The following is an 18,647-nucleotide window of genomic DNA, read 5'->3' as shown; positions in this document are numbered from 1 at the left end:
AGATAAATAATTGAATAATTGTGAAATATCAAGCATTGTCCAAATGCACTATGTGCCCAAGAAAAAAATGAACGAAACATTGGTCGCAGTCCCAAACATGCGTAATTCTCGAGCCAGCCAGTCAGCTTAAAAATCCCCGCTCCGCTGCCGTAACGATCACATTCTTTGTGTGGACACCGACTGGACAACATCGTTGCTGGACGAGCTGGACGGCGAGGGATCGAGTGACTTTCTCAAGGCAAGAGGGCGGAGGTGGTAGCGCTGGAGTAGAGTAATAGAGTAGAGTAGAGTTTTCAAAGGGCCTTTCTCAAGGCTAGAGACGAATTAACTGCAAAAGTTTAAAGTCTCTATAATACAAGACCTTCCTTCCTTCCTTCCGTAACGATCATTCTCATTCAAACCGTACACCACATCGGTTCGCATCACAACACATCAACAAACCAACCCTAACAGCCATGTCTGGACATGGTAAAGGAGGAAAAGTGAAGGGAAAGGCAAAATCCCGCTCGAAACGTGTTGATCTGGAGTTCCCCGCAAGGGTAGCTAGGCCGAGCGCGTTAGTACCAGTGTACCAGTCCACCTAGCCGGCGTTATATAGTTTTGGCCGCCGAAGTGATCGAGTTAGCTGGCAAAGCTGCTCGCGACGATAAGAAAACCCGCATTCGGAACAGAACACATTCGGTTCGGTGGACATCAAGACAAAAGTCAGTTGCAGCGAGTGGCGAGTGGCAAACGCAATCGCAAAATGGCATCAGGTAGCAGAAGAAAAAAGACAATTAGTTCTTTATACAAACTGCTTTGGTGGCAAATCCAGAACGAGGCGGCATCGAGGGCGTTCGAAATGGTTTTTTTCAAAACCACGAGTATTAAGTTTTCTAAATTGGAACCATTCCATAAAACACGGCGCTTTTCAGGGCCATTAAACCTTCCAAAAAAGAGTTTAGGAAATACAGTTCAATGCTTTCTAAAACAATATCCAAAATAATAATAAAACACAAATCGATTTTTTCATCATTTGTTTGCCAGGATCTGATGATTATGTGAATTTGGCAGTTGTTCTGAGCTTATTGATAGTTGGGGACTTTCCTGATTATTCAATTTTCACCAATTCTTAAATTGTTTCCCGATTGAAAGTACAGTAATTTACAATTAGTTCGACATTTAGCTAATTGGACGGACATGTAATGCGACTTATTTAGTTGGACATTTTTGTAAACATAGAGATCCAAATTATGACCCCACATTGAAAGTCGACACTGTACCACTGTCATCGCAAATGTTCAATTACAGGTTAAAATCGCCTCCAATGCGACACTGAGTGGCGCTTCAGCACGTCGCATTGAATGTAATTTACTGAACAACATGTCACAAGCTGGATGGGAAGAAATTTTCCAACTGTAAAAGCTGAGGCGAGTGGCAAACGCAATAGCTAAACAGGAAGGTTTAACCGAACAAGATGGGAATATCGAGTGATAACAAAAACACAACACCAAAGGTTCTTTTCAGAACCATCAACATATTCATAAAGAGTAAACAGTAAACTAATCCATTTTTCAGGTAGATAGGTAGGTATTCACGTAGGAGAAGAAAATAAAACAATATATTTAAAATATATATTTAACAAAAGCTGTCCCCTTTGTATAGTCCTACGTCACTCCGGTTATGTCCCCGACATTACCCACCCGTCTTTTCGAATTGACCTTCCACCTATTGGAGGGATCGAAGCTGTTGCTTGTCATGCAAACATCAGAGGCAAAGACCTCTGTATTGTCAGCTTGTATTGGCCTCCGAGAGCTGCGGTTAGCCGCAAACAACTTGATGACATGTGCTCTCTCCTTCCTGAGCCACGATTGATCTTGGGAGACTTCAACTCTCACGGAACTGCCTGGGGGGAACAGTACGACTACAACAGTTCATTGTTGATATATGACCTTTGTAACAGCTTCAATATGACCGTTTTGAACACTGGGGAAACAACACGTGTACCTAAAACTCCTGCTAAACCAAGTGCTCTTGACCTCTCGCTTTGCTCGAATTCACTATCGTTAGATTGCAAGTGGAATGTAATTCAGGATCCCAACGGTAGTGATCACATGCCAATCAAAATTTCCATCACCAATGGGTCGAATTCTTCTGAATCTATAAACATGGCATATGACCTCACAAGACACATTGACTGGAAAAAATATGCGGACGCGATTGCTCTAGCCATCAGTTCCGGAGATGGCATACCTCCATTGGAGGAGTATAATTTCCTTTCTCGTTTGATATATGACAGCGCGGTTCGCGCTCAAACGAAATCCATCCCAGGTTCCACCATTCGCCGAAGGCCTCCCAATCCATGGTGGGATAGCCAATGTTCCAAGCTTTATGTAGAAAAATCGAATGCATTTAAAGCTTTTCGGAAACGTGGAACACCTGAAAATTTTCAAATGTATTTAGCCCTTGAGAATCAGTTCAAAAATTTTATCAAAGGGAAAAAACGTGCTTATTGGCGAAATTTCGTGGGAGGTTTGTCACGAGAAACGTCAATGAAAAAATTATGGAAAATGGCTCGAAACATGAGAAATCGTTCTTCAACGAATGAAAGCGAAGAATATTCACATCGGTGGATTTTTAATTTTGCACGGAAGGTTTGTCCTGATTCCGCTCCAGTGCAAAAAATTGTTCGAGATATACCACAAGATAGGTGCGATCTTGATTCCGAGTTTTCGATGGTAGAATTCTCTCTTGCTCTCCTTTCTTGTAACAATTCGGCTCCAGGAACGGATAGAATTAAGTTCAACTTGCTGAAAAACCTCCCTGATGTGGCGAAACATCGCTTGTTGAACTTATTCAATCGGTTTCTGGAGCATAATATTGTTCCAGATGATTGGAGACAAGTACGAGTTATAGCTATTCAAAAACCCGGAAAACCCGCGTCCGACTTCAATTCGTACCGCCCAATAGCAATGCTGTCTTGTATACGGAAATTGTTGGAGAAAATGATCTTGTTTCGCCTTGATCGGTGGGTTGAAACGAATGGCCTACTCTCAGATACACAATATGGGTTCCGTAGGGGCAAGGGGACGAATGATTGTCTTGCGTTGTTTTCTTCAGAAATTCAAATGGCTTACGCCGAAAAAAAACAAATGGCTTCAGTATTCTTGGACATAAAGGGGGCCTTTGATTCTGTTTCAATAGAGGTTTTGTCGGACAAATTACACTCTCGGGGTCTGCCGCCTCTATTGAATAATATGTTATATAACTTGCTTTGTGAGAAACATTTGAACTTTTCTCACGGAGATTCGGCAGTATGTCGGGTCTCTTACATGGGCCTCCCCCAGGGCTCATGTTTAAGCCCCCTTTTGTACAACTTCTATGTAAGCGACATCGACAATTGCCTTACACAAAATTGCAGCCTAAGACAACTTGCAGATGATGGAGTGGTGTCTGTCGTAGGATCAAACGAATCCGACCTGCAAGGACCCTTACAAGATACTTTGAACAATTTTTCAACCTGGGCCATTGGGCTAGGGATCGAATTCTCCACGGAGAAAACAGAGATGGTGGTTTTTTCTAGGAAGCATAGACCAGCAAAACCAAAGCTTCAACTTTTGGGTAAACCGATCACTCATGCTATGTCATTCAAGTATCTTGGGGTCTGGTTCGACTCCAAATGTACTTGGGGGGCCCATATTAGGTATCTGAGTAAAAAATGCCAACAAAGAATAAACTTTCTCCGTACAATTACCGGCACCTGGTGGGGAGCCCATCCCGAAGATCTTATAATGTTGTATCGAACAACAATTCTCTCAGTGATGGAGTATGGCAGTTTCTGTTTTCAATCAGCTGCCAAAACACACCTCATTAAACTCGAGCGAATTCAGTATCTTTGTCTCCGTATTGCGTTGGGATGTATGCCCTCAACGCATACCATGAGTCTCGAGGTTTTGGCAGGCGTACTCCCACTAAAAGATCGCTTCAATTTATTATCTCTTCGGTTCTTCATCCGGTGTAAGGTTATGAACCCATTGGTGATCGGAAATTTTGAGCAGTTGATCGGGCTAAATTTTCATTCTGGATTCATTACTTCATATCATGAATTCATCTCCATGCAGGTTGATCCTTCTTCGTATATTCCCAACCGTGTTTGTTTTCCTGACTACATCAATTCCTCTGTACATTTTGATCTGTTCATGAAGGAGAAAATCCATGGAATTCCAGATTATCATCGATCGGGGATCGTTCCTACGATCTTCAATGCAAAGTATGGGCGTATCAATTGTGATAATATGTACTTTACTGATGGGTCCTGTATGAATGAGTCCACAGGATTTGGAGTGTTCAACGAATTTTTTAGCACCTCCCACAGTCTTCAGAATCCTTGCTCAGTGTATATTGCTGAATTGGCAGCAATACACTGGGCGCTGGACAGCGTCGCCTCACGACCTGTTGAACACTATTACATTGTAACGGATAGTCTTAGTTCTGTCGAAGCTATCCGTTCAGTGAGGCCGGAAAAGCACTCGCCGTACTTCCTTGAGAGAATACGAGAAATTTTGAGTGCTTTATCCAGACGCTGTTATGTCATCACCTTTTTCTGGATCCCTTCACATTGCTCAATTCCGGGTAATGAGAGGGCTGACTCATTAGCAAAGGTGGGTGCGATTGAAGGCGATATTTATCAGCGTCAAATCGCCTTCAATGAATTTTACTCTTTAGTCCGTAAAAATACAATCGCTAACTGGCAACGCAAATGGAACGAAGATGAATTGGGCCGGTGGCTCCACTCAATTATCCCTAAGGTTAGCCTCAAACCATGGTTCAAAAGTCTGGACTTGAGTCGGGACTTTATTCGCACCTTCTCCCGACTCATGTCCAATCACTGTTCGTTAGACGCGCTACTTTTTCGTTTTAATCTTGCCGACAGCAATCTCTGCGTTTGTGGCCATGGTTACCACGACATCGAACACGTTGTTTGGTCGTGCGAGTTGTATCTTGTCGCCAGATCGAATTTAGAAAACTCCCTTCAGGCTCGAGGAAAGCAACCCAATGTGTCGGTGAGAGATGTGTTGGCTCGGCTAGATCTTGATTATATGTCCCAAATATATGTTTTCCTTAAAGCTATCGATCTTCGAGTGTGATTGTTCTTACATCCTTTACCCCTCCTTTTAGTCCTTCGCGAGCTATCGGTTCCCTTCCTACTAACATTAGAATAAGTTAAATTGTGAATACATATTAGATGTAAGGATAGTTTTAAGAATTGAGTGTGAAGTGTGAGTGTGAATGAGAATGTGAATGTAAATGCGAGTGTGAGTGTGAACATTGCTACAATATCCTTACATCCCATCCTTTTCCCAATCAAAGTGTGTCACCCTTCTAAACTCGAGTCGACCGCGAGTAATCGGTTTCCTATTTTATTAACCATAGAATTAAGGAAACATGTTAATATTTTATAGTAAAAATATATTTAAGAGCGTGGCTCATAGGTTTAAATAACTGAGCCTGTAAAAATAAACGGATTAATAAAAAAAAAAAAACTACTAGACCGATTCAGATGATCGACATATCAAATTAAAGCCTGGTCTTTTTTGAAAAAATACTGCACCTGCAGAAAATTCGAATTCTGTTCTCGTTTTTTTTTTGTATTTTTTTTATTGTTTTCATAGTCTCGGGACCAAGAGATAATTTTTTCTGAAAAGCTGAGGATTTTTCACATAACATATGTCGAAACCAGAGAAGCGTTTTTTCGTTTTAGGGTTATGATTTTTCAAAGTTAACCGATGGTTCGAATGATGTTTGGCTTTAATTTGATGATCGTCTGAATCGGTCTTGTAGTTCAAAAGTTATAAATTTTTGAAAAAAATCATTTTTGGAAAAACGAGGAAAAAGTTGATTTTTCGGACAACCCTAAAATGGAAATGGTCACCCTACTGAAAAAGTAAAAAAATACGGGTGTAATGTTTTGCGATAATGAACAAAATTACCACTTTTCACGAAAATCTGGCAACCACTATATCGGTTTGGCATGGAATGGCTGTATCTATATATATATATATATATATATATATATATATAAATGGATTTTTGTCTGTCTGTCATACAAATGAAACACAAATTGCTGTATAACTCGAGAACTAATCAAGCAAACGAAAACAAGTTTGGCATGTGGAGGTTTTAGGATGCAATAAATGTTTCTATGGTGGTTCGACACTCCTCCCCCTCTCTTAGGGTGAGCTGTCATACAAATGAAAAACAAATTTCTGCATAACTCGAAAATTAATCAAGCAAATGGAACCAAATTTGGCATGTGAAGATTTTAGGGGGCACGAAACGTTTCTATGGTGAATGGACACTCCTCCCCCCTCTCTGGGGGTAGAAGAGGGGAGGGGTCTGTCTTCATTCTATCATATTTTCTGCATCAAACATGTTATGTGCAAGTGGTTGAAAAATCTTGAACGAGAATTGTGTCTGAAAATAATCTGATATTATAATGATGAGTTTGGAAGTACTAGGAATTTTTCAGTAAAAGGTTAATTCAACGGGGTCGATTAGAAGATCAATCAATGAACAGTTCTGCGATTGGAAAACGTGAATGTTTGAAGGTATTGATAACAAAAAAAAATTTTTGGGTGGGACAAAGCTTGCCGGGTCAGCTAGTAAAGATATAAAATATAAAGATTTTATATTGAGATTTTATATTACATATATATACATTTTAGAGTATCCCTAGCTCCGCGAAAATGTCGGTTGCGAACAGAAATTCTATCGACAAAGGTCGTTTTTCCTCAAGCAATGAATGATACATAAGACATTGTGATTCAAGGCATGTAGTAAAAACGTAAAATAAATAAATAGTCATTTCCGTATATCGCTCTCATTAACTATCTCTCGTTTCTAATAGAGGAATTCCACAAAACAAAATTTCTAATGAACTCGGAACATGTGAAATGCTCTTTAGTAGCAGCTTCACAGTAATCTGATAAATGCCCAATTTCTTGAATATCGATATCTAGTTGCTTTGTCGATCGTCCTTACGGCTTTCAGTAAGCGGCATCATTATTCCTGGAAAATGTGGCTTCTGCAAAGTTGTCGCTAAGGAAGCTTTTCTCCTAATACCTGCGAAAAATTTGCCTCAAATTCCTCTAAACAAAGCCACATCTAGGGGCGGTGCAATGAGTGTTGCATTTGAAAGACTGCTACTAATTGTGAGAGTATTAGTGTATTTTTGCATGTACATTGTATCTTAATTGTATATGTTCAATTTTATGCTTGACCCATTATCACCTCCACTTAGCGTTAATAAGAAATTATTTCGAGAATGTAGATATACCAATGGAAAAACTTTTTTGATGTTCATTCTATCCAATATTTAACATTATAGTAGTTTTGTTTAATGATTTTCATGGTATTTTTCTGGCGAGTTATTTGATGGCTATCTACACATTAAACTTTGATGAATTATTAAATAATAACTATTTGTACTTCAGTTAAGTATTATGCATTTTTTTTTATCCAAAATATATATTTTTATTAAGGCTCATATGGCGTCAGCCTAACGGGGCCGGGAGTTCAATATTTTGACAATTTTTGCTTACAACTATGTTAGTAATATGTAACCGATTACTCGCGGTTGGCTCGAGGTAAGTATTACAAGTGTTCTCATAATTGGGATGTTGCAGTCTTCAGTGCTCTGTACGTGTACCCGACATGGGATACTTCCTATTGGGATGCAGCTGACCGTTAATCAGCAACGCCCCCCTAGTCTGCACCCCATATCTAGCGTGGTGCGTCTTTCTCGACTCGAGGAATCCAGGATAGAATGATCACTAGCCGACGCAATCATCAGCTCGTGTAGTGTAGTGTAGTGTCAGTGGACTGCACAACCTTCGGCCCGTGTATCTGTAAAGACTGTGTGTATGTATTTCCGCGACTAAGTAAAAGTTTATAGATCGGATAGGAGGGATATGAAACAGGGACACAACGAAGGAAACATCATTAAACGTTGGGCGTTTTTGAGGAACAGGGATAGAGGAGCAGAAGATCAGGATCACGGCTACCTAAGATATCCCGGACGGGGATATCCGATTGTCTGCCTTGTGCCCTCAATGCTCTGGAGAGCTGAGAGCGGGCAGCATGCAACCGGATACACAACCAGACAACATGCTCGATGTCGTGGTAGAAGGATCTTTGAGTTTGAAAGAGGCACTGGAATTTTCATTGAAGATGCCGAAGCCAGTGAACCCGTTTACGTATGAACCGTCAGTAAAGAACATTTTATCAGATCTAACTTTCCCATATTCTGCCGAAAATATCGGCGGAATAGAATCGGACCGTAGGTGATCTGGGATTCCATTGATTTTTTGTCGCATGGACAGATCAAAAATGACAGAAGAATTGCAAAAGTATGGGAAGCAAACTTAGTTGGAGATGCCTGGTGAAGGGTGCACGTCGTGGGTAAGGTACTCATGGTATAAAGACATAAAACTTGACTGAGGAGTCAGTTGGAGTAGATTTTCGAAGTTATCGATCACCAATGGATTCATGATCTTGCAACGGATGAGAAATCTGTAGGATAATTCTGTGAACTAAGTGAACTAAGTATTATGCATTGGAAGTTGTGAAAATATGTCTCCTATTAAGCGGCTCACAGCTTTCAAAAATATTCGCCATATTTGTCAAGATATTACTTATAGTAACATTATCCGTTTTTGACCCAATCTCACACTTGAAATCTAAAAAAAAAATCTAGATGACTTTTTGGAAAGGCCTTAATTTTGTTTTCTAAAATTTTTACAAACATTTTTCACTCGGAGACTATACGATCTACAAAATTTTGACAAATTAAAAAAAAAGAAAACTGTTTGAATTTTAATTAAAAATATCAAACAATTCAGAAAAATACACAGAGAAGAAAATATTCAAAAAATTCAAATCCATTTTTCTCAAAAACATTCACCGGATTACAAAAATAAAGGAACAGAGTGTGAAGTCGAAAATTTTAAGTGATTTTTGACATGCTGTAACTTCGTAAAATATCAGCGCATACAGATGAGATGTACGTCATTTTGAAGGTCCAAGTTTCAGGTAATGGTGCATATTTTTTTCAGGTAAAATATGTGCATATTTTTATCTTGGTGTGTGGAGGCCCATTAACCTCATCAACCAGCTTTCATGTGGTTCCTGTTTGAATGAAAAATCACCCCTTCGTCTTCGATGATGAATAATTCAACAATTAATGATTGCACCGCAAGTCGAAGGGCAGTTTTGAAAACTTCAACAAATTCTGTACAAGGTTAATTTATTGCTTTGGAAAAATATCTGGTGTTTTTAACGTTTCGCAACGATTTCAAAAAAGTGCCAAAAACAGGTTTTTGTTGTGTTTCAGAAAATCATCTGTAATTTTTCAAATATTGCTGTAAGTTCTTAGTAAGCAAATTTTTAGCTTAGTGTACAAACCTTACAAAACACCGTGAACATTTTATATTGCTACTTTAAGTCGTTTTTTAGCCGATCGATCAAAATTTGGAGTAAATTAGAGGATTATCTCAATCCTACTCAAAGTTATTGATGTTTCTTTCCTAAAAATGCGCTTTCTTGATTTGTTTTTCGTTATTTCTGGAGTCAACATAAAAAAATGAATAAAAATGCGACATAAAATGCGACATAAAATGCGACATAAAAGGACATATTTTAAATTTTCAAAACTATATTATTTTTTTGTGTTTGAGTAAAATAAATTTGAAATCTCGAATTTTTGGGTAGAGAACATAAATATTTTTAAGTAAGATTAAGATATTGACATGCCACGGACAGTTTTAATGTAGAATTTGGAATATAAAAGTAATATAAAAAATCCCGTTTTTGACGTAGGATTACGTCTTTCATTAAGGGTTCCAAGTCAGAAAACATGTTACGTTTTTATGATGCAAAGTTAACATTAATAACTTATTTTGCTGCGAACGGATTCTGACGATTTGCATACCAATCGAATCTGAAATTATTTAAGATTTGTTTAATATGCTATACATTACAATCTCCTGGTGGGTAAAGTCTTCAAATTGAACTAGAAGTATTCCCATTTTCCTATACATTTGTTCTGTCCATTTGTGTGCTTACCTAACTGTGCTGCCAATAACGGTCAACTTATGCAAAAACCTACCGAGTGATTGAGAAAAATCTTACACTCAAAATAAGTATTTAGCACATTTTTTGACATCCTCTTACATTACGTTAAATGAGCTTTAAAATAGTTAAAATTGTGTCATTGAAAGTGCCATCCTCCCATCTTGATACAACATTTACTCAAGAGAGAGACGAATTTGTGTATAATATATATGTCATAGCAATGTAGGAGATAGGGTGTCGACTACCTTGAAAAACCTTGAAAATTAGGGAATTTCAGAGAATATCAGGGAATTAAAACAACGACAGGGAATATCAGAAAAATTAGTCACCAATCAGCGGAAAAATCAATTTTTGAAAATTTTAGATTACTACTGCATAAAATTCATGGCCATTCCAGAGTCCCAATTGATAATTTTTGGACTTTCCTCAACAACAAGGTGTACAAAACGGATGTGACAAACAAACAAGTACCTCTGGAAAAGGCTTGAGGCGATTTGGAGCCACATCACCTCCGAAACCTCGTCGAAATTGTTGATTGTTTGATTTGTTTTTTTTACGTAACTACGTAACTACGTATTTCATTAAGGGTGCCAAATCAGAAAACAGGTCACGTTTTTATGAAATAAAGTTAACGTTAATAGCTATTTTTCCCGCGAACGGATTTAGGCGATTTACCTACAAAACGAATGTGAAATTCCCTAAGATTTGTTTGATATGCTATACATTACAATTCCATAGTCTATATATGGTTGAAATTGATGAAAATTGGAAGCATTCCCATTTCCTCATACATTTGTTCTGTCCATTCCTGTGCTTTCCCGAACAGAGCTGTCAATAACGAGCAACTTATCGACGAACAACGAAGGGGAAATCGCAAGATATAAAGTCTCCGTGAACAAAGGAAAAGAAGAAGAACGAAGGGGAATATTTGCCTAGAGTATAAACAGTGGATCTCGCTGAGGCAAACTTTCATTCTTCGTGAGGAAATCGACTGAACAACATGGTTACTGGGCAAGCTGGACGGCGAGGGATCGAATGTCTTTCTCAATGCAATGAGGGTGGAGGAGTAATATTATGGATAAAGTAAAGTTTTCCAAGGGCCTTTTTGAAGGTTAGAGACGAATGAACTGAAGAAGTTTAAAGTCTCAAGCAAGGAAGGAAGGCAAACTTTCAGTATCGTTCTGTATTCAAAGCAATGAATATCGCTCGTTCTTCCTTGTTTTGCGTCATCATATGTCTTCGTTTCGGATTGAGCTGTGGATGCGAGCAAATTACTCACTCACTGATGTCTCTGGCATTGCAGTCATTGCATCAACCTTACGCTAGGGTATTGGTAATGAATCTCTGCTGAGGCAAATATTCAGCCTTTTTCCAAGCAGTTAACATTGTTTGTTTTCTGTCATCAATGCAATGTTGACGCTATGGTGAAGCAGGTGTTAAGGTTGTGCACCAAAAAATTATTTGGGGAATACCAAGTTGTTCAATAAGTTATATTAAGTTATTAATGCTGCTTTCAACTAGGATTGCATTTGCGCGAATCTTGATCATAATGAAGCAGCGCTACTCTTTTCGAGGTTGTTGAGATTAACAGATAGAGTTTATTTCGTTTATTTAGTCACCAAGAAAAAACCAGTAAATGTCGTTCTGAAATGTTGTATGTGATTTGGTTTCGCTTGCCAGTAGCAAAACTTTCTCCACTAAGGATGACATGCTAAGAATGACATGCTGCGCTTATCTCGAGCATGTATTTTTCTGCGAGCACAAGAATGAATCATCAAACAATTATCGTCAAATGATTGTACAATAAAAAACATATTTCAGGGCGACCAAACTGGTAGAATAGTTATTTCAAAATTTTCGTAGCATTATAAAATAATATCCGCAATTATAAACAAGCGACTTGAATTAAACTACAGCGTAGTTCTACGTCAACAATGTGGTCGTGCCTTGAACACAAACTCTTATTTTTTTTTGTCGGAGATGCATGTCAAACTTAACTATGAATTATTGTGTTATAAATCTATCCCATTTGGCATGATTTGTGTAAGTGTTCATTTTACCATCGCCAGGTGACCATTTTAACCCCACACAAAAAATGTTCGATTTTCCAACTTTTTTCTTTCAATGAAATATGTACTATTTTTTATAGTTAAAACCGTTCGATATATTGAACAACAATTAGTTAAACTACAATATTCTTCAAAAAACAAGGATTATAGTAGTATGTAGACGCAGTAATGGGCATATCCATTAGGGTGTTCACTTTACCACCCCTACCCCTATCAATAAATTATATTGCTTATCTTTTACGCTTCTCCTCAATCGTCTTTTAGCTCAAGCTAAAAACCATAAAATACAATTAATTGGAAAATATCGACACGCGTTTATAAATTTTCTTGTTCTAGCTTATTGAATTTCGAGGCTATAGCATATGTTTTCTAGTTCTCTACGTCTGGATTTTTTTTGGAAATTTACTGGAAAATCTGGGAATATCAGGGAATTTTATTTTGGATTTTGGATTGACACTTTGGGAGAGCACTATAAGAAACACTTTTCAAATAAGCACGCATAATAGTTTTCACGTTAAAAAAGGGAGTTGGTTACGCTGTCCATTTTACTCTCAGCAAAAAAAAAACTTCCGTGACATTTTTGTTTTATAATGTGGTGTAATATTCTCACTCATTGGTATGACGACGCGAGAATTTCTGTGGTTAGCGTCGTTTTATGGAATAGCCTTACAATCCAGCCGGCATTGATTGACAATATGGTTCACTCATTTCTAAAATAAGTTTTCACTGTTCCATTTCTCTGGTACATGCAAATCATCACTGTCACCACGTTTACATGCGAACAATTTTTGTCGCCCATAGATGTTTGCACTCAGAACTTCTTATCAGCGGTCTGTAGAGCAGATCGAAAAAATCTATCAGCCTAGGTGATTTACAGTTATTCAATCTAGTCGCAAGACACCGTCGCATCAGAGCCAAATCTTCACATTGCTTCCGTTTAGAGTTGATGGACATAGCCCCAAGGGTGAGTTGAGAGAAACCGCCGCTCATGCAGTTCCCAATGTACTCGTTGATGTTATCGAAACATTTGCTGAGGTTCACATCATCTGGTGTGAACGAATTGATTATTAGTGTGCGGTTTCTATTAATTGAATTACTCACTGAAGAAAATTTCCCCATGATTTTTACACGTCAAATCAACTGCTCGAGGAAGAACACTCATAAGGATGTCTAGCAACTCCTGTCCATCTTCGTTCAGGCATTTGCGAATCACAATGGCGGCTGGAGAAAGGCAGCTGATGGCTTCCCGCATCTGAGGACAATACCTGTAACCGGTTTGATTTATAAAAGTTTACCACATCAAATTGTGCAAAGCTTACGTTGTGAAGAACTGCACCCTGTTTGCACTGGTTAGATTCTCCGCATGTCCGAAAAATTCGTCAACATCAAGTTTCTTTGCAAAGCACATGGCTCCATTCTGAACAGCTGTCATCAACGGGTCAAATGTATCATTGGATCCCGTTCTCTTTAAACACATCGACCTTAGCTCACTGATAAAATCCACTTCACTGTTTTCAACACTTGTGTGTTCTTCTTCGGAAGATGAAGAGTCATCGTACTTTGGGATTCGTGAGTCAGAAACTGAAAATTTATTTTAAAAAACAAAACTGAGACGATTTTGTAAGTTTGTTTGTTTAAAAAGTACCGGCAATAAATACGGCTAGGATTAAGAGCACTGCTCTTGGAAATGCCATGATCATATTCGGCCACTGCTGGTGTGATAATGGGTCTGAATTCTGTAGTATACTGATGCTACTCACGAGCGTTACGATGAATTTCGATCGCTGATAACTATAGCTATTTTAAAACTCGCAGTTAATCAATGAGTGTGTGGTTTTTCCGCAATAATCATGACTAAGACGCAACCCAAGTGGTAGCGATATTAGTGTAAATCAGAATTGTAATTGTGAGAGCTGTGGTTTCCAGGCACTAGTACCTCAAGAAGTTGGTCCTTACGACATAAACTAAATAAATATCTCATTAATTGAATGCCTTCCTTCCTTGAAATTGCCACTGACAGGAAGTGAAAAAAATCTACGTACTCCATTTCCTACATTTGGTTGAAACCGAAAATAATTGTCGGAATGAAATTAAACACGGAGAATCAATTTGACCAATCATTAGATAAATCCACAAATTATGTTTGTAGACATTCAGCATGAAAGAGACAGTTCTGCAAGCATCTCTGCTTCCAGTGAACACCTATAAACAGCTTCCGCGCTGCATGAAATCATACACCAATCCGCCGGCGGATTTAGCAAACCAGAACTAGATTTTCCACTGTGTATCAATTGTGTCGTTTGAACCGGTTATTTGCTAATCATTCAGTCTGCGAGTTCTGCGCGGCCGACGGATGCAGCTTTGATGCGTTTATAGACACCATGATCTTGAGTGACAGGGTCGGGTGCTTATGACATGGGGTTTTCCTTCCATTTGGAGATGGCGCCTACTCGTTGGAGGTGAAATCAATTATCTCACAGACGCATCATTCGAAACCGCGGCGTTGGTTCCCGCTAGTTAATGTTGTTAGAGACAGTGGTGAGAGTCATCAAAGAAGCTACAATTTTTGGTACTGACACACATCTAAGCTTTCACGAGAATCAAGAGCAGCAGAATATAACAGAAATAGACCATAGTGTCGAGCAACAATACGCGAAGCACGCATTCTCGCTTTGACCGGAGGAATCGAGGTCATTTTAATAGAAGCACTTGGTCGTCCCCAACGGGCTCGAATGAGGAAAGGGGCGATTTTCAACGGCACAATCATCTTCAGCGCGCGCAGTAGTGTTTATAAGGCGAGTTCCACAGTCATTCGGCTTTCTAGAAACGTGTTAAAGTACTATTTGAAATAATGGACCCGTGACTCGATTTCACACTCTTTCCTCGCTCACTACACTCGGGGGGCTCAATAATGATACACAGCCCAATAATTCTCCCCAGCACTACTTGACTGCTTCAGTTGTGAACACACGGATTATATTTTCTGGCAGCATAGCGAAGCTATTAGACGAGTTGCTGCAGCACCAACTACTGCTGCTCACTTCCCGTACCTGGGATCCTCGGTGTTAGAAACAATTTGTCGTTAATGGCGTGCCTCTCGGAGGAATAAATTGGAGAATTATGGAGTCGTTAGAGACCGTTCGAGAAGATTGAAGCTCTCTGTGCTGGCTGAGAGCATTTCGACCTTTGGACCGGAGAGTTTGGAGGTCAGGATCAAAGAAACACAAAGTGTGCAGTAGCTGGGTCACCACCGGAGCTCTCATACTTTGTAGACGAGATGTGATTATTAATGTGCTCTCTGCTGACTTGTGTGTTTGACTACTGTGAACATAATGGGATATTGATTTTTATTAAGAGGAGTAATCTTTTCCGGTGCCTTGTCGTGTACTGTCGTTGTTCTTTGGAAGTATAGTATCTGATGAGACATGTTAGACAGGCACATGTCTAACATGTAAATCAATTTTCATGTATAAAGTGTGTGTCACATCAAATTGCATCACGGAAAAAACGCTGTAGAAATTCGCCCAGTAGACCGATCCTTTTGAAAATTTTAGGCAGTAAAATAAAAACTATTAAATAACTTTTGGCATTTTTTCTTTATTCATACTTCGAGCCCAAGCCCGTATACTCGCACCTTCCTCTTTACCTCGTCGATAAGGTTCTGTACAACGTCAGGTTGTAGTTTTTTTTGAACAGAAATCCATTTTCTCTTGAAGTCCGCCTCCGATTTGACAACTTTTGGGTTCTTCCGGAGGGCCTGCCTCATAATCGCCCAATATTTCTCTATTGGGCGAAACTCCGGCGCGTTGGGCGGGTTCATTTCCTTTGGCACGAAGGTGACCCCGTTGGCTTCGTACCACTCCAACACGTCCTTTGAATAGTGGCACGAAGCGAGATCCGGCCAGAAGATGGTCGGGCCCTCGTGCTGCTTCAATAGTGGTAGTAAGCGCTTCTGTAGGCACTTCTTAAGGTAAACCTGCCCGTTTACCGTGCCGGTCATCACGAAGGGGGTGCTCCGCTTTCCGCAAGAGCAGATCGCTTGCCACACCATGTACTTTTTGGCAAACTTGGATAGTTTCTGCTTGCGAATCTCCTCCGGAACGCTGAATTTGTCCTCTGCGGAGAAGAACAACAGGCCCGGCAGCTGACGAAAGTCCGCTTTGACGTAGGTTTCGTCGTCCATTACCAGGCAATGCGGCTTCGTCAGCATTGTTAGATGGAGTGGTATCATCAGATCACTTCATTCTAAAGATAAAATGTCCTAGAGTTGTATGATTGTTAATTATTGACTTGTTATTATTATTATTGATAGCTTAGAAATTGCTTTGAAACAGGCTATTGAAATCACACATATAAATTGTATATAAATTTCCGCTCGAAAATCCATTTAGTTCTGATTGCACATGAGCTCGAGAGAATCGGCATTACAGGTATATGCAAGGTGCGGATACTTTTGTACCCGCATGCATTTTTTGAAATGCGGAATGTGTGCGGACTTCAAAAGCGGTATGAACACAACCCTTTGGCTTGATTATTGAAGACTGCATTGGGAGATATCCCTCCATGTCTAACTCACTGAATTTCTACGTCTACCGTTTGGCAAAATGTTGGTAACAAAAAAAAATCAAAATCAAAATCAAAACAGAGTACCTAAAGTTAATCAAATTTATCAAATTTGCGGTTCGAGAAGTACATACACTTGGGACATGCATTAGCTTTAGAAGGAAATGTAAAATACATTGATCGTTTAGCCATTTTCCGTTTACATATTCTGGAAGCTCACGATAAATGAGTGAAATGAGGAAGGCATCATACCATACGTCAGACCTGCATCGAACAACGTGATCTATCGCGATGCATGGATTATCCTAAGCTGGGATTTGTTCGCATTTGAATTCGGAAATTGTTATATTCAATCACTGGTTCAATCAATAATTTAATTAATGCACTCAAATAATTACTAAGCCAACGGTAGCCCTACGTTATCCTTGCGGTTATATCTTAGATATTACCCACCCATAGTTTTTTGTTTGGAAGTTGATTTGAAACTCTCATCAAATTATTTCATTGTATTCATTGAGGGGGCTCAAAATGAAAGGGGGGAGGTGACATCATTTATTTCTCTACATCGACTTTCTCTTTTGATCACAATTTAGCTGCGAACACATTCCCAGCTGTGTTTTGACAATATGGAAGATAGGACAGAACCTCATCTATAGGATTTTATAGCAAACTCAAATTGGAACGTCTTTGCAGTTGAGTTATTAACCCTTCGCGATCGGAATTGAGGGCCTTAGAATGCAAGGGGTGTAAGTGACTTGATCGATTTCTCTTCATCAACTTTTTCTTTAGTTAATAACTCAACTGCAAAAAAGATCCAATTTAAGTTCGCTATAGAATCCGATAGATGGAGTTCTGACCGATCTTCCGCATTGTCAATTACAACTGGGAATGTATTTGCAGCTAAGTTATGACCAGAAGAGAGAGTCGATGTAGAGAAATCGATTAAATCACTTACACTCCTTTCATTCATCCTTGCTATGGTGGCTGATAGGAGACAAACGACCGCAAAGGGTTAACTAAAGAAAAAGTTGATGAAGAGAAATCGATCAAATCACTTACACCCCTTTCCTTCTAAGCCCCTCAATTGTTAATCCCTGTTTTGTCTCGATCTTCAAACCCTTATGCATAGAATCTAAAAATTACGATGTTATACGATCTTGCGCGATATAATTTGTAAAATTGAATGCAAAAGTGAAGATAGGGATAATGACCGATTAACCCGTTCAAAACATTTTCGTAAGATTCACAACTTGATGCAAACATTTTTCGTTGTTTTCCAAATAAATATTTTGTTCAATTTTCTTTAAGTTTTCAAGATAGTTCTGATATATTGAAAATGTAATTGTAGTTGAGAATCTTTCCAAGGGATTTCGAAGTGTTGTCAGTAAAAAAAAAATTCAACAGACCTTGGTCTGTTCAGAATAAAGATCTTGAGAACTACTGGAAATATTGGTGTAAATTAAAGCTATTTTAGATGTATAATGTAAGTGTTACATTTGATATTGTCAACGCAAAAACTATTTTTTTTAACAATTTAAATTGCTTGTATGAACGTTTCAGCGTTATGATTTCAATTCATCTTATATTCGACCAGCTGTACCAGACGCGGACCTTGCCATGTGTCCATCTCGTATCAGTCATATTTACGAATTTTCCATATTTATTTTTCAGCGAATGTTCTTGTGCCTTGGTTATGGTCTTTGTTCAATTCTTTCTCTCCCTCTCTCTTTTTCCTCTCTCCGTCTCTCCATTCTCTATCTTTTTTCACACTCTCTTTCTCTTTCTCTTTCTCTTTCTCTTTCTCTTTCTCTTTCTCTTTCTCTTTCTCTTTCTCTTTCTCTCTTTCTCTTTCTCTTTCTCTTTCTCTTTTCTCTTTCTCTTTCTCCTTTCTCTTTCTCTTTCTCT

At 38.9% G+C, this 18,647-nt stretch overlaps 2 protein-coding genes across 4 annotated transcripts in view; one reads left to right on the top strand and one right to left on the bottom strand.

Annotated features, from left to right (window-relative positions):
• Positions 1 to 18,647, top strand: part of LOC129765170 (protein ECT2) — a 149,566-nt gene that overhangs the window by 42,615 nt on the left and 88,304 nt on the right. The gene's annotated exons all lie outside the window — the stretch shown is intronic.
• On the bottom strand, positions 12,246 to 13,976 carry LOC129765171 (uncharacterized). Its single transcript, XM_055765096.1, has 4 exons — positions 13,825 to 13,976; positions 13,499 to 13,760; positions 13,281 to 13,444; positions 12,246 to 13,225 (listed from the first exon to the last, which is right to left on the bottom strand). The coding sequence occupies exons 1-4, from the start codon at positions 13,877 to 13,879 to the stop codon at positions 12,951 to 12,953; spliced, it is 756 nt and encodes a 251-aa protein (XP_055621071.1). The 5' UTR covers positions 13,880 to 13,976; the 3' UTR covers positions 12,246 to 12,950.

This window comes from Toxorhynchites rutilus, chromosome 2, assembly GCF_029784135.1.
Source record: "Toxorhynchites rutilus septentrionalis strain SRP chromosome 2, ASM2978413v1, whole genome shotgun sequence".
NCBI lineage: Eukaryota > Metazoa > Arthropoda > Insecta > Diptera > Culicidae > Toxorhynchites > Toxorhynchites rutilus.
This window is presented reverse-complemented; position numbering and strand designations above follow the sequence as displayed.